Here is a 24,759-nt window from a genome sequence, read left to right on the forward strand (position 1 = left end):
AGGTGGTACATTTTGGTTTGAAAGCAAAAGTAATAATTGTTCTTTGAATAGAATCATAGAATGGTTACAGCATGGAAGGAGGCCATTCGGCCCATTGATTCCGTGCTGGCTCTATGCAAGAGCAATCCAGCCAGTCCCACCCCACCCCCCCCCCCCCCCCCCCCACCCTATCCCTGTAACCCTGCAAATTTTTTCCTTTCAAGTACTTATCCAGTTCCCTTTTGAAGGCCATGATTGAATCTGCCTCCACTACCCCCTCGGTCAGAGCATACCAGATCCCAACCACTCGCTGCGTTAAAAAAGAAAGTTTTTCCTCATGTCACCTTTGGTTCTTTTGCCAATCACCTTAAATCTACGTCCTTTGGTTTTTGACCCTTCCGCCAATGGGAACAGTTTCTATCTACTCTGTCTAGACCCTTTTTGATTTTGTATACCTCTATCAAATCTCCTCGCAACTTTCTCTGTTCCAAGGAGAACAACCCCAGCTTCTCCAGTCTATCCACGTAACTAAAGCCCCATATCCCTGGAATCATTCGAGTAAATCTCTCTGCACCCTCTCTAAAGCCTTCACATCTTTCCTAAAGTGCGGTGCCCAGAACTGGACACAATACTCCAGTTTTGGCCGAACCAGTGTTTTATAAAGGTTCATCATGACTTCCATACTATTGTATTCAATGCCTCTATTTATAAAACCCAGGATCCTGCTTTTTTTAACCTCTTTCTCAACCTGCCCTGCCACCTTCAACGATTTGTGCACCTATACCCCCAGATCTCTCTATTCCTGTACCCATTTTAGAGTTGTGCCCTCTAGTTTATATTGCTTCTCCTCGTTCTTCCTACTGAAATGTATCACTTGGCATTTTTCTGCGTTAAATTTCATCTGCCACATGTCTGCCCATGCCACCAGCCTGTCTATATCCTCTTGAAGTCTATTACTATCCTCCTCACTGTTTATTACCCTTCCAAGTTTTGTCATCTGCAAATTTTGAAATTGAGCCTCGTACACCCAAGTCCAAGTCTTTAATATATATCAAAGAAAAGCATTGGTCCCAGCACCGCCCGCTGGGGAACACCACTGTACACCTCCCTCCAATCCGAAAAACAGCCGTTCACCACTACACTTTTTCCTGTCACTTAGCCATTGTTCCAATCCATGTTGCTACTGCCCCCTTTATCCCGTGGGCCGCATCTTGATGATAAGCTGACCATGCGGCACTTTATCAAACGCCTTTTAAAAGTCCATATACACCACATCAACTGCCCTCATCTACCCTCTCTGTTACCTCATCAAAAAACTCTATCAGATTAGTTAAACATGATTTGCCTTTAACAAATCTGTGCTGGCTTTCCCTAATCATCCAAACTCATCCAAGTGACTGTTAATTCTGTCCCGGATTATCGTTTCTAAAAGTTTTCCCACCACTGAGGTGAAACTGACTGGCCTATAGTTGCTGGGTTTATCCTTGCACCCTTTTTTGGACAAGGGTGTAAGATTTGCAATTCTCCAGTCCTCTGGCACCACCCCCATATCTACGGATGTTTGGAAGATTATGGCCAGTACCTCCGCAATTTCCACCCTTACTTCCCTCAGCAACTAGGATGCATCCCATCTGGACCGGGTGACTTATCTACTTTAAGTACAGCTAGCCTTTCAAGTACCTCTTCTATATCAATTTTTAGCCCATCCAGTATCTCAACTATATCTTCCTTTACTGAGACTCTGGCAGTATTTTCTTCCATGCAAAGTACTCATTTAGTACCTCGGCCATCCCCTCTGCCTCCATGAGTAGGTCTCCTTTATGGTCCCTCCTCTTACTACCTGTTTACTGTTTATGTGCCTGTAGAAGATTTTTGGATTCCCTTTTATGTTGGCCGCCAGTCTATTCTCATACTTTCTCTTTGCCCCTCTTATTTCCTTTTTCACTTCCCCTCTGAACTTTCTATATTCTGCCTGGTTCTCACTTGTGTTATCAACTTGACATCTGTCATACACACCTTTTTTACGTTTCATCTTACTATCTCTTTTCTCATTCAGGGAGCTCTGGCTTTAGTTGCCCTACCTTTCTACCTCCTGAGAGTGTATTTGGACTGTACCCGAACCATCTCCACTTTAAAGGCTGCCCACTGTTCAATTACAGATTTGCCTGCCAGTCTTTGATTCCAGTTTACCCAGGCCAGATCTGTTCTGATCCCATTGAAATTGGCCCTCCAATTGAATAGTTTTACTTTAGAGTGGTCCGTGTCCTTTTCCATAGCTATTCTAAACCTTATGATGCTATGATCGCTGCTCCCTAAATGCTCCCCTACTGACACTTGCTCCACCTGGCCCGCCTCATTCCCCAGAACCAAGTCCAGCAATGCCGCCTTCCTCGTTGGGCCGGAAACATACTGGTTAAGAAAGTTATCCTGAACACATTTCAAAAATTCCTCCCCTTTGCCCCTTATTATTGTTATTCCAGTCTATATTAGGATAGTTGAAGTCCCCAGTTATCACTATTCTATAGCTTTTGCACCTCTCCGTAATTTCCCTGCAAATTTGCTCCTCTGTATCCTTCCCACTAGTTGGTGGCATATAGAATACACCCAGTAGTGTAATGGCACCTCTTTTATTTCTTAACTCTAACCAATAGATTCTGTCCTTGACCCTTCCAGGACATCCCCCCTCTCCAGCTCTGCAATATTCTCCTTAATCAATACTGCCACCCCCTTTCCTTTCTTTCCTTCCCTATCTTTCCTGAACACCTTGCATCCAGGAATATTTAGTATCCAATCCTGCCTTTTTTTGAGCCAGGTCTCCGTTATCGCCACAACATCGTATTCCCATGTGGCTATTTGCGCCTGCAGCTCACCAACCTTGTTTACTGTGCTTCGTGCGTTTACGCACATACACTGCATACCAGTCTTAGATTTTCTTGTACTCTCTCTTAGTCTGATCCCACCTAATACTGCACTATTACTTGCTCTACTGCTATCTTTCTCTCCCGATCCTTTGTAACCCTTGTTTCTGCTTTCCAATGCTACATCCTGGTGCCCATTCCTCTGCCGAATTAGTTTTAAACCCCCCCCCCCCCCCCCCCCCCACCCACAGCACTAGCGAACCTCCCTGTGAGGACATTGGTCCCAGCTCCGTTGAGGTGCAACCCATCTGGCCTGTACAGGTCCCACCTTCCCCAGAACTGGTCCCAATGCCCCAGGATTCTAAAGCCCTCCCTCCTGCACCATCTCTCCAGCCACGCATTCATCTGCTCTATCCTTCTATTTCTATACTCACTAGCGCATGGCAGCAGGAGTGCTTCTTAATCTCTTTCCTAACGCCTTAAAATCTGCCTGTAGGACCTCATCCCTCTTTCTACCTGTGTCGTTGGTACTGCTATGGACCACGACCTCTGGCTGTTCACCCTCCCCCCAAGAATGTTTTGCAGCCGCTCAGTGACGTCCTTGACCCTGGCACCAGGGAGGCAACATACCATCCTGGAATCAGGTCTGCGGCCGCAGAAACGCCTGAATAGGGGGAGGTTGGGTGATGTGGAAGAGCAGAGGAATTTGGGGGTTTAGATTCACAAGACATTAATAGCACCCAGTGGATAAGGCTATTTTTTTTTTAAAAAGCTAGTGAAACTGTGCTTTATGGCAAGAGATATAGAATATAAAAGTCAAGATGTAATGGTAAATTACCTCTGTTGGAGTACACTATACAATTTTGGGCTCCATACTATAGGAAAGACATTGAGACAATAGAGAGGGTGTAGCACAGTCAGTGGTGGCCTGGCCACATATCTCTTCTCCAGGTGTAGTCCACAGAACATCTGTGAAGAAAGATTGAAAAATTGGGGCTGTTTTCATAGAACAGAGGAGATTACGGGGTGATTTAATAAAGGTGTTTAAAATTATGAAGGGATGGGGCAGAGTAAATAGAAACTGACTCTTTCCAGTAAATAAGGGGGACATAGAAATAAGATTTAGGACAGAGAGCAGGAAAGACTTCTTTTTACACAGAGGATTGTGAAATGCACTGCCAGCGTTAGAGATTTCAGCAGAGACTATGTTAACTATGTGGGTATGGTAGCATAGTAGTCACGTTACTGGACTAGCAATCCAGGGGCCTGGACTAATAATCCGAAGAGGTGAGTTCAAATCCCACCACGGCAAAAAAAATTCCGTTAATTAAATTCCAATTATGGAAACCTGCTGTCCTTACCCATTCTGGCACATATGTGACTCCAGGCCCACAGCAATGTACTGCTCTCTGAAAGCCACTCAGTTGTACAATCCCACTACAAAAACTCAGAATAAGAATAAAATCGGATGGACCACTAGGCACCGGACATGACAAAGGCAAACCAAGCCCAGTCGACCCTGTAAAGTCCTTCTCACTAGCATCTGGGGACTTGTGCCAAAGTTGGGAGAGCTGTCCCACAGACTAGTCAAGCAAGAGCTTGACATAGCCACACTCACAGAATCATACCTTTCCGCCAATGTCCCAGACTGCTCCATCACCATCCCTGGGTCTGTCCTACCGGCGGCACAGGACACCAGAGGTGGCGGCACAGTGGTTCGGTAGCACCACTACCGACCGAGCTAGTCACTCCTGAGGACATCGCTGCCAGACTGGGCCTGTGACAGGTGGTGAGAGAATCAACACAAGGGAGAAACCCACTTGACCTCGTCCTCACCAATCTACCTGTCGCAGATGCATCCGTCCAGGACAGTATTGGTAGGAGTGACCACGCACAGTCCTTGTGGAGATGAAGTCCCGTCTTCACACGGAGGACACCGTCCATCGTCTTGTGTGGTACTACCACTGTACTAAATGTGATAGATTCAGAACAGATATGGCAGCTCAAAACTGGGCATCCATGAGGCGCTGTGGGCCATCAGCAGCATCAGAATTGTATTTCACAACAACCTGTAACCTCATGGCCCTGCATTTCCCTCACTATTACCAACAATTGTAAACAATTTTACAAACACCAAGTTATAGTCCAACAAATTTATTTTAAATTCCACAAGCTTTCGGAGGCTTCCTCCTTCCTCTGGTGTCTGGTTTTCCACACCAGTCACCTGAGGAAGGAGGAAGCCTCCGAAAGCTTGTGGAATTTAAAATAAATTTGTTGGACTATAACTTGGTGTTTGTAAAATTGTTTACAATTGTCAACCCCAGTCCATCACCGGCATCTCCACATCATTATTACCAACAAGCCAGGGGATCAACCCTGGTACAATGAGGAGTGTAGAAGAGCATGCCAGGAGCAGCACCAGGTGTACCTAAAAATGAGGTGCCAACTTGGTGAAGCTACAACACAGGACTACATACATGCTAAACAGTTTAAGCAGCATGCTATAGACAGAGCTAAGCGATCCCACAATCAACAGATCAGATCAAAGCTCTGCAGTCCTGCCACATCCAGTCATGAATGATAGTGGACAATTAAGCAACTAACGGGAGGAGAAGGCTCCGTAAACATCCCCATCCTCAATGATGGCAGAGCCCAGCATGTGAGTGCAAAAGATACGGCTGAAGCATTTACAACCATCTTCAGAAGTGCCGAGTGGATGATCCATCTCTGCCTCCTCCCAAGATCCCCACCATCACAGAAGTCAATTTTCAGCCAATTCGATTAACTCCACGTGATATCAAGAAACGGCTGAGTGCACTGGATACAGCAAAGGCTATGGGCCCCGACAACATCCCAGCTGTGGTGCTGAAGACGTGCTCCAGAACTAGCCACACCTCTAGCTAAGCTGTTTCAGTGCAGCTACAACACTGGCATTTACCCGACAAAGTGGAAAATTGCCCAGGTATGTCCTGTCCACAAAAAGTAGGACAATTTCAATCCGGCCAATTACCACCCCATCATTCTACTCTCAGTCATCAGCAAAGTGATGGAAGGTGTTGTAGACAGTGCTATCAAACGGCACTTACTCACCAACAACCTGCTCACCGATGCTCAGTTTGGCTTCTGCCAGGCTCCAGACCTCATTACAGCCTTGGTCCAAGCATGGACAAAAGAGCTGAATTCCAGAGGTGAGGTGAGAGTGACTGCCCTTGACATCAAGGCAGCATTTGACTGATTGTGGCCTAGTAAAATTGAAGTCAATGGGATTCGGGGGAAAACTCTCCATTGGTTGGAGTCATACCTAGCATAAAGGAACATAGTAGTGGTTGTTGGGGGCCAATCATCTCAGCCCTAGGACATAGCTGCAGGAGTTTCTCAGGACAGTGTCCTAGGCCCAACCATCTTCAGCTGCTTCATCAATGACCTTCCCTCCATCATAAGGTCAGAAGTGGGGATGTTTGCTGATGACTGCAGTATTCAGTTCCATTCGCACCCCTCAGATAATGAAGCATTCTGTGCCTGCATGCAGCAAGACCTGGACAACATCCAGGCTTGGGCTGATAAGTGGCAAGTAACATTCGCGCCAGACAAGTACCAGGTAATGACCATCTCCAACAAGAGTTGACATTCAACGGCATTACCATCGCCGAATTGCCCCACCATCAACATCCTGGGGGTCACCATTGACCAGAAACTTAACTGGACCAGCCACATAAATACTGTGGCTACAAGAGTGGTTCAGAGGCTGGGTATTCTGCGGTGAGTGACTCACCTCCTGACTCCTCAAAGCCTTTCCACCATCTATAAGGCACAAGTCAGGAGTGTGAAGGAATACTCTCCACTTGCCTGAATGAGTGCAGCTCCAACAACACTCAAGAAGCTTGACACCATCCAGGACAAAGCATCCCGCTTGATTGGCACCCCATCCACCACCTTAAGCATTCACTCCCTCCACCACCGGCGCACTGTGGCTGCAATGTGTATCATCTACAAGATGCACTGCAATAACTCGCCAAGGTTTCTTCAACAGCACCTCCCAAACCCACAATCTCTACCACTTAGAAGGACACGGGCAGCAGGCGCATGGGAACACCACCACCTGTACATTCCCCTCCAAGTCACACACCATCCTGACTTGGAAATATATCGCCGTTCCTTCATTGTTGCTGGGTCAAAATCCTGGAACTTCCTACCTAACAGTACTATGGGAGAACCTTCACGCACGGACTGCAGCGGTTCAAGAAGGCGGCTCACCACCACCTTCTCGAGGGCAATTAGGGATGGCCAATAAATGCTGGCCTTGCCAGCGACGCCCACATCCCAAGAATGAATTTTTAAAAATTTAAGAATAGGTTAGATAGATGGGTTGAGAGAAATGGGAATAAAGCGATATGGGGACACGACAGACATATGGGATTAGATACTGCTCATGCGGAAGATAAACACCACTGTCCTGTTTCTGTAGTAATTTCTTCACCAATATGACAACACTCCTTCCTTGCCTATTCCGTCCCTCCTAAAAATATTGTATCCTAATATGTTTAGTTTACACTCTTGCCCAGTTTGTAGCCAAGATTCTGGCATTGCTATTAAATCTAAATCTTCCTGTGACAGAATTGTTCCTAATTTCCCCCGTTTTTTTCCCACGCTTTATTTAGACTTTACATTGTAAATGCACCCTTTTTTTCCTCAAAGTTTGCACGTGAACTCTTCCACTGGATGTTAGTTTCAGAGCAGCATTCACAGAAACCTTGAAAATAAGCCATTCATTGACTTGCCTAGAATTGCCCATTGACCATTGTCAAGACTGCCATTGTCACTCACTTATTAAGAAATGCAGTCTTCACCGTTCCACTCTCCAACTAGTGCCCAATCTCCAGATTTTTCTCAAGTCTTGGAATACGTTGTTGCCTCTGAACTCTGCTATCACCTCTCCCACTGTTCCTTATTTGAAACCCTCCAATCTGTGTTCGACCCTGCCCCTCACAGCACCAGAACCCCGTTGATCAAAGTCACAAACAACATCTAGTGTGAAAGCAACCATTGCTGTTTCTCTCTATTGCTTTCTTACTATTAACTATTCCATCCTCCTGTAATCTTTCCCCTGCAGTCCACTCCACTTCACTGGTTCTCATTCCTGGTGCATCATGGGCACCACATTACCTTCAATAGCTTGTCCTCCTCTGACTGCATGGTCACCTCTGGTGTACCTCAGGAATCCATCCTTGGCCCCCTCCTCTTTACCATCTACATGCAATCCCTTGGCACCGACTTAAAATGTGGGGTTGGATTCCATATACATGCTGACGCCACAGAATGGTATCTTTTTAGGACTCCTCCATCGATCCAAAGGTTATTGCTGCACTCTCCAATTGCCTGTCTGACGTCAGAACTTGGATGAGTCAAAACTTTGCCCAAACCATTTAAGGCAAAATCAACGGCAGCCTTTTTGGCTCCTGCTGGCACTCGTATGCTTCTGCCATTGACTCATCAGCCTCTCTGACTGGAAGTGTGGAACTACTTAAACCTGATCTCTGTTTCCTGTTCCACATTTACTCTGGTTACCAAGACCACGTTCTTCCACTTCTACAATATTACTGTCCTCCCACTGCCAAAACTATAATCAATGTCTTTACTGCATACCCTGCGCCACTCCTCCTTCACCTCGAGGCTGGATTTCTCTAACACTCTTCAAACTGGTCTTCCGACCTCAACCACCACAAGCTTCAGTTCATTCAAAACGTTGCAGTCTCAGTCCCCACCTGCACCAAGTCCTACATTTCCATTTCCATCACCCTCACCCTCTCTGAGCTCCACTCCATATCTAAATCAAAATGCTAATTTTTTGCATACCTTTGGCAGCAACTATTTGACTGCATTAGTGGATTATGCAAATGAGGGTCGTACTATTTTTATGCCATATTACATGGGGACTGTGAAGAATTATTTTGAGGGGCTGCAGGGTCTTGCTGTGTTTAATTTATGTATGATCTCCACTAACTCTGTCCACAGACCAACGAGAACATGGAGCTCACCAGCGCGTTGCAGTCTGAACAGCACATAAAGAAGGAGGTGGCTCGGAGGATAGGACAGTTGCAGGAGGACATGGTGGATTTGAAAGAAAAGGTATTGATTCCTCCCAAAGTGCAAGGATGTCAAGTGATTTGCTCTTGTGTTATTTTGTGCACTTCTTAATGTAGTTGCAATTTCATTTAAGGGATCGTTCATATCAAAAGTGCCTGCTATAAGCAGGAAGCTTGCATTAGTGTTACATTCTGCTCCTATACAAGTTTTATTCATGAGTCTTCTACGTCTTTTCATATGTACTCAGCATTGTACACTGGAGTGCATAGTTTGCCTTTGATTACATGGAACTGGTGCATGGTCTTTGTGGTAAGCTGAACAATTCCTACAAAAGTAGGACACGCTGGCTAATGTGCACTGCGCAGCAGAGCAAGTGAATTCTCTGTAGGAGAGGCACAGAGTTCTCAATTCAGACAGCTTGAAAGATGTTTGAGAAATGAAGTTAAAGATTAAAAGGAAATTGTCTATTATAGGCATGCCGTGTAGGACATCAAATCAGGATGATCATGTCTACCTTGAACTGTAAAAGCAAATTAATATAAAAGATGTCTTATTGTTTTTTGTGATGTAAAAAAGGGAAAAAGTATTAAAAAGTGGAGCTTCTCCCCCCCACTTCCCTTTTTGTTTCTGCAACTAGGATGATGCGAGCTGCTGACTTCTATATTGCCATCTGTCATCAGTGAATGATTAGTTAGCAAGATTCACAATCTTAACGGGGCAAGTCACTAATTCTCGTTTCCCACTGTCTCATCCAACGTGGAGTGGGAGGAGATTTATTTTTGTGTGCTGTGTGTAACAGAATTGTTAACCCGTTCTTTATAAACAAGCATATGATTTTGTCATCCATGGCGCACAGGGAAAATCTCCATCTGCCTCTGCCCCCATCCCATCGTGCTTAGCCTAGCGGCCTCATCTAAAAACTGACTGCGGTCACCCAACAGAGTTTGAAGTCCATGCATTGCTTGTCCCCATGACCATCACGAGGACGATGAACAGCACATTGTTAAAATAAACCTTGTTCCCTGCTTGTGTGAGCATTGCTGTTTTAATTTATGCAGCTGACGCTCCGATGTCACTTGTGTTTCCTCAGCTTGACCTGAAGTCGCAGGAAGCTCAGGCCTTGTTGGGCCAGAGAGATCAGTTCTATACACACCTACAACAGTACACGGCAGCCTACCAGCAGCTGGTGGCTGAACGAGAGGAGCTGCAAAAACAGAACCTGTTGCAGACACATCTCATGGACAGGCTCCAGCACGAGGAGGTACAAGGGAAAGTCCACATCGAGTTGCACCAGAAGGACCTTCTGGTGACAAAGGTGAGATTTCAGGTTCAATGGTGGAGAGAGAGAGCAGCTTATCTTGTGGCTTTAAGTGAATCTTAATGTAGACACGTAATTTTCTGAATGTGTGCTGCCAGCTGGGAGCCTCACCCTCTGGGAGTGCATATTGGGATGCCCTGGGCACGATCTCCATGATTTTCCATCCATTAATTTGGGAGTATCGGCCCTGTAATGCCAGTTCTACTATATTCAACACTTAACAACATTTTATCACAATACTGAACAAGGTTGAATAGTGGCAATTTAAATGGGTGGCGATTCACGATAGCAAGTTTAAGAGCAAGAAAATGAAGCGAGAATTAAGAATATGCCAATGCAGCAATGAGAACAGGCCAAGCAGCCACTCCTGCCTTCCAGGTTCCGTTTCAGGATTTGATGCAACCAATTTAAGCTAAACAATGTCAAATTTGATGAATGAGATCTAAAGCCGAGATGTTTGAAGAATGGAGTGGACAGTGCACATTTCTGCCAGTACAGACTTCTAAAATGGTGGTAGAGAGGAAGGGGGCCAAAGGTCATGTCTTGGAGTGTGTATCCACGGTTACTTTTAATAATAAAATGTGTCCATCCACAGGAGCAACTGGAACAGCTGAACAAGGAAAATGAAGAACTGAAGGCACAGATCAACACACTAACAACAGAACTGAATGAGATCAGTCCACAGTTTAGAGTAGAAGGTGTGGGAAGCTTAGCTTTCATTTTTAGCCTCGTTTAAAAGCTGCTTTTCCACGTAAGCTTTGTTTGCAGATTCTTTTGAAAATCTAAATTGCATATTCTCCAAGGCTCAGGGACTCCAACCGACATCAAGTCCTGTCGCACCCCAAACCCCCTCAGTTTGATTCCACTGAGTAGTGGGGCTTCTAGTGTGTAATTGGTGCATGAACTTGTATTGTCATTTGAAACCTCTAACACTCTTAGGATTGCTAATGAGCAAGTGTTCCAGATAACACATTTCCAGACAAGAAGTAAAAAAAATTCCATGACTTTATTTAAATTATTTTGAACAAGGTATGTGTGAATTATCACTCTCGGGCTTAAAAAAAGAACTTTAATTAAAGGGGGTGGTGGGTGCCGTGCTTGAGTTTGTTATTCAACCTGTTTTGTTATTTCATCACATCCCACTCTGAGGCTCCCAGGCACCTTTCTGTAACCAAGATGGTTGGCATGTTGACCTGTGCCAATGCCAGTTTTCATGCTCCCCAACTAAGATGAGCAAGGGCTACCTAGGATGGACACACTAGCTCCTTTCCCTCCACGCCCCCCCCCCCCCCCCCCACTCCCTTTGGTGAGCGGATCCTTCTCTGATGACGTGACTGAAATGGGAACTTGTGTTCTTTCTACCTCTTGGTGGCACATCTCACCGACGAATCTGAATTCCTTCACGAATACGTTATTCCAAATTTTAACATGGGCTAACATTGTGGGGAAAGCAGCATTAAGAAAATGTTTCCAAGTGTAAGCGTGCATCCCTATACATTGAATGTTACAGCATAGAAAGGCAAGTCTGTGCTGCTACTTTTCTCCACATAAACCACTTAAGTTAAACCCATTTTGCTGCTCGCTCCCCATACCTTTTTAATAGTGTTTTTTTTTAAACAAGCAACTATCGAATTCCCTTTTCAAGTAATTTATGATGCTGCTTCAACAATGGTTTGTGGCAAGGAATTCCACATTCTAACCATCTTCTGTATAAAGACATTTTTTCTAACCCCCCCCCCCCCCCCCCCCCCCGGCTTTTAATTCAATTTATGATTACCTTAAATTTCTACACTGATGTTACCATTCTCACTAACCAGTGAAAGCAATTTTAGCACTATTTATCTTTTAACCCTGCAAAATGAACTCTATAAACTCTCCAACTACATGTAGCTGGCAGCAGAGCTTGTAATATGGTAAAATTTAACCTACCAGAAAAATATTGATTACTGCTACAATGCAGTGCTGTGCAGGAAGGTGAAGATGGTTACAAGCTAATACTGGACATGGAAAATCTTTTCAAAATAGTATTTTCCAACTACTGCCCTGTTAATTGTATACCGGGAATATTGAATGCCTCATGAAACGTGCAACTGTGCTGTACCTTGGGAAGACGACGTGTTGAAATAAGTTTTTTTTTAAATGAAATTCAGCACCCAGTTTAGTGCTGAAGTTGATGGCACTGGGATGCGGTGTCTTGCACTCCCATGTCATTTTCCTCCATTTGAGTCTCTTCCGCTAGGGAAGTTGGGCAGTCTAGTCTGTATTCCTCCCAATCCCAGAAAAAATGCCAATTTCTGGGAGTGAAATGGCAGCATTCCCAAGAATTATGCTGCAGAGAATCATCAAAAACTCCCTAAGAACTGTGGATGGCAGGTTTGAGCAAAAAACTCTTGCGTCAGTTTGTTATGCAGCTTCTCCTACCACGTTGAGCAACTAAACAAGGATAATTTTATTCCAATGCAATTTTATTGCACGACTTCCATAGGTACCTGTTGAGGTTGATTAATATTTAGCTTTGTGCCACCAGGTGATGGGGTGGAAAGTGATGGCATTCTCCCAGATAGAATTCAGAGGACCCATATTACAATACCTGAGGAACTTGAGAGTAAAGAAGAAATGGTAAGATTGTCTTACAACAACAACTTGCATTTATATAGCGCCTTTAAAGTAGTAAAACGTCCCAAGGCGTTTTACAGGCGCGTTATCAAACAAAATTTGACACCGAGCCACATGAAATATTAGGACAGGTGACCAAAAGCTTTGTCAAAGATGTAGGTTTTAAGGAGCGTCTTAAAAGGAGGAGAGCGAGGCAGAGGCGCGAAGAGGTTTAGGGAGGGAATTCCAGAGCTTAGACCTAGACAGCTGAAGGTATGGCCGCCAATAGTGGAACAGTGAAAATTGGAGATGTGCAAGAGGCCAAAACTGGAGGAGCGCAGAGATCTCTGAAGGTTGTAGGGCTGGAGGAGGTTACAGAGATAAGGAGGGGCGAGGCCATAGAGTGATTTGAAAACAAGGATGGGAATTTTAAAATAAAACCATTGCCGGACCAGGAGCCAATGCACAGGGGTGATGGGTGAATGGGACTTGGTGCGAGTTAGGACACAGGTAGCAGAGTTTTGGATGAGCTTAAATTTACAGAGGGTGCAATTTAAGCACATCCTAAAGATGCTGAATTAGAGCATCAGCAGGAGGTATCTTGGAAGCAGAGGATGCAGGTTCAATCTCGCCCATGCTGTTGAGTCATTAGATCAGCCACACTGCTTGGGAAAAGCATTGAACAGGGGACAAGGACAAGGACTTCACTACCGGGGAGGGAGATGAGCTGGGCTGCGTTGTTTGTGTTTCCTGGCGTCCAGCTCAAAGCACAGGCTGTGGAGCTTTGGGAGACCAGACGAGAAGAGATTAGAGGGCTTAATATTTTCACAAAGGTACAAAAGGTTTCACCAAGTAAATTGTCTGAGGAGCAGCCCAACCCAACCCCCAGTCCTTGTACTTTTACAGACAGGACTTTACCGAACAAACAGAATAGATGGAAGAGCACAACAGGTGGATCAGCATCTGAAAAAGAAAGGAAATGGTTTGGGGTACAGTTCTTCATTGGTAGATCTGGAGGAATGGGATAAAATATTTTCAAAGATTATATTTTGTACCTTGTGTTCTTAAACACTGAGATGTGAGGGTTAGTGCCTCACTAAATTACGTCAGGAAAACTTGCAACCTGCCTTTAAACTAGTTTATCTGATGAACATATATCAGTCTAGATGATTATTGTTTCATTTTTCACCCAAAATACCAGGGAAGATGACTACAGTTATAAATAGATTTAAGATTCAATGCATTTCTAGTAAAAGTCGAGATTGAGGGATATAGAATCGTAGAAAGGTTACAGCATGGAAGGAGGCCATTCAGCCCATTGAGTCTGTGCCGGCTCTCTGCAAGATCCTTCCTCCAATGGGAACAGTTTCTCTCTATCTACTCTGTCTAGACCTTTCATGATTTGGAATACCTCTATCAAATCTCCTCTCAACCTTCTCTGCTCTAAGGAGAACACCCCTGCTTCTCCAATCTATCCACGTAACTGAAGTTCCTCATCCCTGGAATCAATCTAGTAAATCTCTTCTGCACCCTCTCTAAGGCCTTCACATCCTTCCTAAAGTCTGGTGTCTCAAACTGGACAAATACTCCAGTTGTGGCCGCACCAGTGTTTATAAGGTTCATCATAACTTCCTTGCTTTTGTACTCTGCCTCTATTTATAACGCCCAGGATCCTGTATGCTTTCTTAACCGCTTTCTCAACTTGCCCTGCCACCTTCAACGATTTGTGCAAATACACCCCCAGATCTCTCTGTCCTTGCACCCCTTTTAGAACTGTACCCTTTAGTTTATATTGCCCCTCCTCATTCTTCCTACCAAAATGCATCACTTCACACCATCCAGTGTTAAATTTCATCTGCCACATGTCCGCCCATTCCATCAACCTGTCTATGTCCTCTTGAAATCTATCACTATCCTCCTCACTGTTCACCACCCTTCCAAGTTTTGTGTCATCTGCAGATTTTGAAATTGTGCCCTGTACACCCAAGTCCAAGTCATTAAAATATGTCAAGAAATAGTGAGGTGTGTAGGTGAGGTTAATCTATCAAAAAGGGGACAGGCTTGTTGCACCCAATAGCCCTCTCCTGTTAATATTTCTCGGGCCTCTATACACATTATCTGCAGCTCTTGTAAATCTATGGCTCTAAGAGGATAGGAAACTCACTTTGCACTGCTGAAGAGGGAATCCTTGTAGGATGATGATGGGTCAATGCGAATGGAATCTTGTGAAGATATCCACAACCGGAAGCATTCCAGCACTCGAAGGGCTGTGGGGGGGGGAGTAGGGGGGATGGTTAACTTGAGATTGGGGAGCAGCAGAAATCAGTCGTGGACTTGTGGTAGCATCCCAGTCTGTGTACACAGGAAAATGGAATTAAACACTCACCTGATCATTAAATATTTGTTAATCCCAAGTAATCATGGAGCACTGACTGACAGTAAGCGCACAAATTAAGGTGATCGTTAAACGGTGATGGTAAAACACAATCTGAACCCCTTTATTATTTTGAGTCATGTAATGACTCTCTTCACTGGATGAATTCTACGTCCTTTTGGTTTTGTATATAACTGCGGCAGAACTGTCTGTTGCTGAGAGATCAGGTGGTTATCACCAGTGACGTGGCGTCTTGTATGTTCTTTGTCTGAAAGTCTCTTCCCTCCCTCCATTGTTCAGGTTGATTTTCTGAAATCAGCACTAAGCCAACTGGAGCAGGAACGGGATCAACTGACCCTGCAATTCTTGGAACACAAACAGCAGCACCAAATGTCAGTTCTAACACACAAGCACGAACAGTCCAGAGGTAGCCACTTGAGTATTTTTACCTAAACTGTTTTAGTTTAATGTACAATCGATCCTCATTTATCTGAAACCCCACTGGACTGATACTTTGAAGATGTGAAAATTCTAGAATTATGAAGTGCCGTTACCTTTATACAGCAAATTCCAACAAAGGGGATGACCTGAAAGATATGCAGAGGAGAAAGTGGGGTACAAAATGGAAAAGAATCGCACTGAGATGATCATCTCTCCAGAATGTTTCAGATGGCAAAGGGTTTCAAATAAGTGAAATTTGAGTAGTATAAAAGATAAGCTCAGATGGTGGCAACACTGTATAATGTAATATATTGGGCTTATAATCAGGGCCACCCTCACCCAGAGCAGCAGCAGCATCAGGTAGAGATGGGGGTGGGTGGTGGGGTGGGGGGGGAGCTGAGCCTTTTGCAGATTCTGTGCTTAAAAATACAGCCAAGATTTTCCAATGGCCCTGCTTATAATCCAATTTAAAACCGCACAATCCCACAACTTTTTGAATGCTGGTTTACTTACCCCTCACTTGAACATAATGAATTACTGAGGTATGGCTGTGAAAGTTTTGTAGTTTATATTTTGCACCAGGTGCAACAGTCTGCCCACAACGGTCTCAAAAGAGCTTGCAGCCTCCATCGCCCATGTGATCGCTGCAAAAATTGTGTTAGATTTCCCCTGATTTCTTGCAGAGAAATTGCGCACATGCATTAGTACTTTCTATTGCTAAATCTGCTTGTTAAACTGATCATGAATATTAAATTGTTTATTAACGCCACCTCCCTTTCCATTTCACAATGCCACCCTTCTCTCCTCTTTCCCCCCCCCAGACTTCACAGACTCTACAGTTCATACTGGCAATCTTCTCTTCCCTGTGCCCCTTCCCCCTCTACCCCCTTTCACACAAGCACTCTTTCTTTCCCTCCCCCTACCTTGTTCAGACGGGTCCTGGTCTTTCTCCTCACCCAAATTTGCAGAGCCAGTCTTGCCTAGTTCATTGCTCCTGATACTGCTGTTGCTCTGGGCATCAAACTGCTCTGGGAAGAAATTCCTGTTCTCTCAAAACTATAGAGAGATTAGAAATTGCTGTCTGCAATATGTTGCAGAGTTCAGTGACCCGGAGAAGCAGCAGCATTAAGTAAGAGCTGGAAGCTGTGGACTAGGGACAATGTTCATAGATTCCCCAATACAAATGCAGTGATTTTTTTTCCGGGGCCCTGCTGACAATGCAATTGATCCCAAATCTTTCTTGTAAATGGTGATTTACTTACTAGTGACTTGAATACAGTGACTTCTACGTAATTCCTCAGAAATGGCAGTGAAAGGTTTGTAGTTTACATTTTAAACCTTTCCATCAACAATAGAGGCAGCATAACCACCATGCAGTCTGAGCAGAGCATGTGACCTTCATCAGCCATATTTTGACAAGTGATTAAAGGAGAACTGAGCACACTCTATATCTGCAGTGCTGCTGGCCATTGTGGGATGATGCAATTTTAAGGAACTGCAGCAGTAGAAATTCAGAATTAGGCCCCTTGGGGTGATCAGGTTTGAGCTCGAGAGTATTGTATAAAAATGTAGTGTCTCTCTCCTCCCCATGTATACATTTCAGTTCCAAAAAATGGCAGATCTTATCTTTATGAATGTAGCTGGAAGATTATATTTCTGATGTCCCAGAAGAAAACAGTAATATGGCACTATCCAATCAAATGATTAACACTCAACTTTTTGGAATAGATTTTATGTACATGAAATACTTATTGTGACCTGTTTTCGTGTTGGGATTATCTGCTGCATGACCTGACTGTGATAGACTTGAGAAGGCATGGTATAGATTTCAGAAACGAGTATAAAACCCTACCATATATAATGAAATTTCATAGTGTAGACATTTTGCATTGAATGTGACTTATTTTATTCACCCAACACATTCCCCCCCCCCCCCCCCCCACTCCCTGCCACACAAACATCTGGGATCATGTCAGTCTATCTCAGGCCTGACTGTAAAAGAGGAGTTGTGTACAACACTTGAACCATTGCTAACCTTCACAAAGTAACAACATTTAAAGAAAATTCACACTAATGACTCATAACAAATTGAATGAAGGCATGATAGCCTTTGCTGCAAACCCAAGGGATGATGGTGTAAAGAAATGTATACCACAAATTGCATCATCCCACAATAACCAGCAGATATATGGCAAATCTATATGACAGAAATGTAAAATCCGGTGGGTGGATTTTTTTACGCAGCGCGATGTTACATTTTGGAATGCACTGCCTTAAAGGGTGGTGGAAGCAAATTCAGTAGTAACTTTTAAAAGAGAATTGGAAATATACTTGAAAAGGAGAAATTTGCAGGGTGATGGGGAAAGAGCAGGGGAGCGGGACCAGTCGGATAGCTCTTTCAAAGAGCTGGCACAGGCACGATGGGCCGAATGGCCGCCTTCAGTGCTGTATGATTCTATGACACACTAACTCCCCCCTTCCCACTCAATCCCTTATTGTGCTTCAAAATCTTGCCATCAACACTTAAAATACCTGACTGTGCTACTCTGCATCCTTGCTTCTCTCGAACACATCGATTGTGGTTTTCTGTGGTCTACCATTGGGACCCTCGTCTGTGAGAAAAGATTTGAGCAGCAAGACTCCAGAAGCTGTAAATAAAAGCTTTTGCCGTAACTAAGATTTATTTTCATTTAACTTGGCTGTTCTTGTGTTACCTTTTGGAGCCAGCATGTGAGTAACATCTCTCTTCATGTAAGATTTTTCTTAACTGTTTATTTTTTTGTCCTCTCAGGAGCTACCGAAACAGTGAGTAGTGCAGACACAGTGCCAACAGAGGTGCACGAAGCCTTGAAAGCTGCTATGGACAAGCTGCAGGTTAGTGAATACAGATTTTATTTCCCTTTTGGCCCAAACCTTTACGGGCCTACTTTACAACAGAAAGTGTTTTGCTTTCAAGCATGTACTGGTATATACTTGTGCACCTTTAAGGGTCTCTTTGTAATGGATGTAGATACATACCGATGGCACCTGCACATGTAAGCACATTTCTCCTGCATAAAACAGTCACCTTTGCTTGCTTGCTTCATGTTTTGGTTTGGAAATTGTCTAAAACATATCTTCTATGATCCTATTAGAGTGATAACATAAGGATTGAATTCGCTGGTGCTTGAAAGAAGTGCAAGGTGGAGAATCAGCGCTACAGTGTTGTAACACCATCTCTCACAAGTGCTCCCTTTGAGTGTGGCTCTCCGCTGGGAGTACAGGTTTAATGAATTTACCCTAAAGTTGTAGCATATTCAAAGAAGAGCAGGGGAGTTCTGCCCGGTCCTGGCCAATATTTATCCCTCAACCAACATCACAAATTGTATGGTCATTATCACATTGCTGTTTGTATGCAAATTAGCTACCGCGTTTCCTACATTACAACAGTGACTACACTTCCGAAGTATTTCATTGGCTGTAAAGCACATTGGGATGTCCTGAGGTCGTGAAAGGCGCTGTATAAGTGCAAGTTCTTTCTTTTCATGCTGTCAGTGAGGAAAGCTGATGTGAAATAGACCCTTAAGAGCAGAGTGATGCTGATCTGACTCTCCACTCCTGTGCTGTATCCCCCAAGTTGGACAATTGGCCCTCTTCCCTGTTGATGGTATGACCCATGACCCACTGCTTTGCTCCCACACACACACAGTTCATTGTCGAGGTTAACAAATGCTTGTCATTGGAAAACTGGCAAGCACTTGGCCTCACCAATGGGAGCTGGTCAGCCGCAGCTAAATACAGCAGCTTGGCTGAGACACTGGTGCCGAGATGCACTTAACGGTGAACTAGGTAACATTTGGAAATGGGGTCTTGTTGCCTCTGGGCTTACTATTTGTTAGAGAGACAAAGATTCCAGATTGAATTTCAGATGGTTCCTGAATTCTGAGTAGTCAATGTTTTGTCTTATGCTTCCTGTCAAAAGCAAAAATGATTCAAAGATGTTGTTTTGGTGCTGCATAACATGAGTGGCCAACTGTGACGTTATTTGCTAGGGTACTTATGGGTGCCTTCTATGGTATCAAATATCAGCATCAAACGAATAAAAAGGGAACCAGCTGCAAATTGGAAACAAAAACACAGCAGGTCTGTCAGCATCAGTAAAGGGAAATGACAGGTTAATGTTTTGGTGTAGCCCTTCGTCAGTGCACTTTGTATTTGTGCCAGTATCAAATGGTCTGTTGGCCATCTGTTTTGGTTAGATCGCAACATTAATGGTACTTCATTTTCTTTTATAAAGGCTCGATTCACGTCCCTGATGCAGGAGAAGGTAGACCTAAAAGAACGAGTGGAGGAGCTGGAGCATCGCTGTATACAGTTGTCTGGGGAGACGGATACAATAGGTATCTGATCTAATCTTATTCAAGAGAAATCTCTGCATTGTTCCACTACTCTACACAACGTATTCTGACAGCTTTCCCCTGCCAGTGAGGGATATTGCTGTTAAAATTATAGTTGCTTGTCTATACTTTTCTTTCTAGTTTAGTAACCAAATACATTCTATTTTCACTTTAAATTTTGTTTAAAGGGGGATAAGAAGTTCTAAGGATTTGCATATTCTCCCCTCATTTTGGGCATTACGTTTTCAGTAAATATACAGCTCATTTGCATATTCATGCTAATTTTCATAGAATTTTGGTTGCTGCCTGATATCATGGGCTGTTCAAGTGAAGTATTTGATTCAGAAACTGGTGGTTGACTGGTGATTGTAAATGTTGAAACTTAATCATATTCTACCGCAGTCGTAATGTCACACTTGTTTTCATTTGAGTAGGAATGTTTTGAAATATTTGGGTTCGCAAAGAGCTGTATCAGTAATCTGTGGCTGCAGCTGTAGTCAAATTGAAATTTGTGTCAACCAAACTAAATGTTTTGTTTTTCCATTGTATGATGTGTCCAGTTTGTATCCTTGTACATTTGTTTTCTCTCTTTCCCCCCCCCCCCCATCATCCTCTCCTCCGTTCCCCATCTCCTCCTCTCCTCCGTTCCCCATCTCCTCCTCTCCTCCGTTCCCCATCTCCTCCTCTCCTCCGTTCCCCATCTCCTCCTCTCCTCCGTTCCCCATCTCCTCCTCTCCTCCGTTCCCCATCTCCTCCTCTCCTCCGTTCCCCATCTCCTCCTCTCCTCCGTTCCCCACCTCCTCCTCTCCTCCGTTCCCCACCTCCTCCTCTCCTCCGTTCCCCATCTCCTCCTCTCCTCCGTTCCCCATCTCCTCCTCTCCTCCGTTCCCCATCTCCTCCTCTCCTCCGTTCCCCATCTCCTCCTCTCCTCCGTTCCCCACCTCCTCCTCTCCTCCGTTCCCCACCTCCTCCTCTCCTCCGTTCCCCACCTCCTCCTCTATTCCCCGTCTCCTCCTCCTCCTCCTCCTTCCTCCAAGAGCTTAAACAATGAGTGACAGAAGGCTATTTAATCATGGGGGACATCACAGTCAATCCTGATCCTGTGCAGTTTTCAGCAGGGATTGCTATATAGCAACCAGGAAGGGAAATTCTAGACTGATTTCCCCCCCCCCCCCCCCCCCCCTCCCCTCCCATCTGCACTGTCAAACTTGGCTGAGACCATTTAACTCAGCAACCCAGGGACTGAACTTCAGACTTTCCTGCTCAGCGTCCCAGTTCTGTATTTTACCCACAAAGCCATCGAGGGAGGTCCTCTAACGAGTTCCTAAATTACGTTATTGAGGCAACACCTTTTCCTGAAATTTTGTTTTTACTTCATATGTAAATACTTCAAGGTTTTTTAAATGGCACAATTTATTTGAGGAACACCAAGTGCCTTTTGCTTTTACCAAGATGCGTCAAATAGATGAATACTCCAATAAGCCAGCTTTATTTCTTGCAAAAAAAGAGGCTTATTTGATTTCAGTGCACTTGTTATAGTTCAGACCAGTACTGATTGATTGCTGGTAGCAGCCATACAGAATGGAAATAGAAATGTATTTAGAGTTATCAATCCAACAGAATTTCTATTTATAAAAATAAGCCCCTGCTGGTCAGTATCTCTTTGGCTTGTCATACAGAGAGATGTTTTTGAAAGACATTTAGCAATGGATTCTTGGTGCCACTGATTAGACAACCAGTTTAACCTGGACATATCAATTGGGAATTATTCGGCTGTGGGCCCAGGTAGCACCACAGACATAACTACAGCTTTTAAAAAAAAATTTACACTGCTCAGACCAATAGTTCACGCTAGGTTGCCCCACCTTTTAGAATCATACAGCAAAGAAGGAGGCCATTCGGCCCATTGTACCTGCGTCGGCTCTTTGAAAGAGCTATCCGATTAGTCTCACTCCCCTGCTCTTTCCCCATAGACCTGTAACTTTTTCCATTTCAGTTTTTCCTTTCCTTTTTGTTCATTCTGAAAGTGACTGTGGATAGAGTTGAGCCGTTCTTTCCAAAAGAATAAGTTGTTTCTGATTTTTGTTTTTCTGTATCCTTTAGGCGAGTACATTGCACTTTACCAAAGTCAGAGAGCTATCCTCAAACAGCGACACACAGAGAAAGAGGAATACATCAGCAGGCTGGCTCAGGATAAGGAGGAGATGAAGGTACATGTGGGCCCTATAATGCTGAATTTGTGCTGTTTACAATGCTTAACTCTGTCACTTTTTTAAAAAAAAAAACAGTCTACGCTTCTCAGATCTATTCAGTTTAACACCTCTGGTGTCTTTCTGTTGAACCCTTTAATATTTTTGTTTAAGCAGCAAGTCCCAGTAACATCACTGGGGGAAAAGTGGCTGCAAGGAGTTGCTGAGTCCAGCATTGTGAAGGAGCTGAATTAATGTCAGTTGAGATGTAATCATTACCTGAAGGTGCCTCAGCAATTGTGCCTTATGAACTGTGTGTGTTAACTCACTGACAGTGGTGCTCAATAACTGAGATGGTGTCCATAAAATCCACACTCAGAGTTTCGACTAATTTTAAAAAACTAATGGAGAGTTCCTAATTCAGGCCTCCTGATGGATAGTAAAAAAATGGCAGTTCATTTTGCATATTCATACTGACTGAGATGCCATCTGTTTGATTGCTAGTTATTCAGTTAACTACATGTTAAAACTGCCTAGGCCCTTTCTAATTAATTCATCCTCCCCCACCCCCTCTCATTTTTAAAGTCAGGTCGTTCACCAGCTCGACACAGACAGGTCAACTGCTACGGGGCCTGTGCTAGTACTGCCCTGACTTGGTTGGTAAGGTGTGTGCAAAATTGTTCTGAGCTTTTCTTTCGCTTATCCCCGCTGCTGATAGATAACAAAGCTGAGACTGGGAGCTTGCCAATTGGAGAGCTGCTGGTTTAAGATCACGTCAGTTTGCTGTGCACCTCACTGTTTGAGCCCTGGAGCGTTTAATACATTGTAAATTATGTTCTAGAAACACCAAAATTACTTTAGAGTCAACTAGCTCATAGCGATTGTGTAAGGACAGGATTGATCTGGGACCTCATTAGTCGTGAAAGTTGCAAGCACAAATGACCAGGGCTGCATCGCAATTAGATTATGGTTCACCATCCATTTGTATCGTATAATCCCGAGGTCCATTATGTAATGTTTCAGTTCATTTTCCTGATGCCTCCTGACCACATTGTTCATTCAGAGCTGTGGTTCACAGGAGGCATAAGCAATTGGTAAACCGCTGTTGGAACTTGGGTATAGTACAGATTAATTCAGTCATGTTTGAAGTTTGGATACAATGGCGTATTGTTTTTGTGTGACTTTTCAACTAGTTCATAAGTGGTACTTAACATTAAGAATATAACCGAATCGGCCAAAGAGAGCTTTAAAATTACAGCACTGAGTTTTGACTCCTCAAGCAGTCTAGAATGTGTTTGTACTCTGCCTGTTCAAATTAAGAGTAATTACAGTCGTAAGGAAAATGAACACTTTAGGCCCCAGAAGAAATTGTTAGAGCCATTTTCCCTATGACATTGCTGCATTTGTTATCCGTCTGAATTGATAGTAACCTGTGTTTTCATATGAAAATGGAAAATAAATTCTGCTGATCTACAACGTTTTAAAATTGAGCTGTTACGATCTTTGCAGATGAAACTGGCAGAATTGCAGCAGCTAGTGTTGAGGTTGGTGGGAGAGAGGAACGAATGGTACGGCAAATACGTCAGCGCCGCGAAACTATCTACACACCCTTTGGCAGATGAAGTGCGACAGAACTCAGTGGAGGAAGACATGGATTTAAATGCCACAGGTACAGAATGTTTGATGGTTTAACTACAAAATTCCGAATGGATAGTGGTTGGCATTCTTGGTCTGAACTTACCAGATTGACTTTGCCTTCAGCAATCTGAATCCAGTTCGAGGACAACTGGTATAAGGTTCTCTGCAGCTGGGTGCCTTTTTTTTTCCCCTTTGGTTCTCCTCCATTCCCCATTTTGATCCTTGGCCTAAGAGTGTAAGTAGATGTCTTGCCTCGGGCAATACTGCATTGGGGTTTCCCTCTGTCGTACTTTTGTCAGCTTGGCTCATTTGGTAGCACCCTTGCCTCTGCGGTCTGTGGGGTCAAGCCGCACACCAGGTCGTAAGTGCATGATCTGGGATGACACTCCAGTGCAGTACTGAGGGAGTGCTGCATAGTCAGAGGTGCCTCTTTGTCTTTTCTGGTGGTTTAGGTGAACTTTGAAGATCCCACGGCATTCTCCAAAGAATGGCGGGGAATTCTCCTGGGTTTACTGATGTCCTCAGCCAGCGTCACTACCTAACCCCAGCGCCTGAGCACTACCAAGTCAGACAAGCTGACTGTCACATTTACCTGCACTCAAAGCTGCTGAGAGCAGGGGAAACTGCACCAAGAACACAGTGTTGCAATAAAGCAATTTAATGAAGGGGGTAAACAAATCCCACACAATTAGTCATGGCATCAACATTACTGAAGCGATAAATGTGCACGGTTTTAACAAAAGCTGGAGGGTTCATTTTAAAACCGAAAGAAAAGTAAATATTTTCAAACAAGGTTTCGTGGTTTCCCGCAATGTGTGGCGTCACTACTTTTGATTTCCTGAACCAACCTCTGCTGTCACTAATTTTGTGTGGGGGAGTAAGCGTTTATTTACATTTCTAGCATTTC

The 24,759-nt window shown here is 44.1% G+C and overlaps 1 protein-coding gene across 7 annotated transcripts in view; it reads left to right on the forward strand.

Moving 5' to 3' along the window:
* golga2 (golgin A2) overlaps nucleotides 1-24,759 on the forward strand; it is an 80,982-nt gene that overhangs the window by 50,492 nt on the left and 5,731 nt on the right. For all 7 annotated transcript variants that reach the window (XM_067969864.1, XM_067969866.1, XM_067969865.1 and 4 more), the window contains 9 exons: nucleotides 8,850-8,963; nucleotides 10,012-10,236; nucleotides 10,835-10,937; nucleotides 12,767-12,858; nucleotides 15,509-15,635; nucleotides 18,441-18,523; nucleotides 19,926-20,028; nucleotides 22,129-22,235; nucleotides 23,724-23,883. In XM_067969864.1, the coding sequence (XP_067825965.1) occupies nucleotides 8,850-8,963; nucleotides 10,012-10,236; nucleotides 10,835-10,937; nucleotides 12,767-12,858; nucleotides 15,509-15,635; nucleotides 18,441-18,523; nucleotides 19,926-20,028; nucleotides 22,129-22,235; nucleotides 23,724-23,883 (1,114 nt within the window). The remainder of the gene's footprint in view (nucleotides 1-8,849; nucleotides 8,964-10,011; nucleotides 10,237-10,834; nucleotides 10,938-12,766; nucleotides 12,859-15,508; nucleotides 15,636-18,440; nucleotides 18,524-19,925; nucleotides 20,029-22,128; nucleotides 22,236-23,723; nucleotides 23,884-24,759) is intronic.

The sequence above is a fragment of the Heptranchias perlo genome, chromosome 31, assembly GCF_035084215.1.
Source record: "Heptranchias perlo isolate sHepPer1 chromosome 31, sHepPer1.hap1, whole genome shotgun sequence".
NCBI lineage: Eukaryota > Metazoa > Chordata > Chondrichthyes > Hexanchiformes > Hexanchidae > Heptranchias > Heptranchias perlo.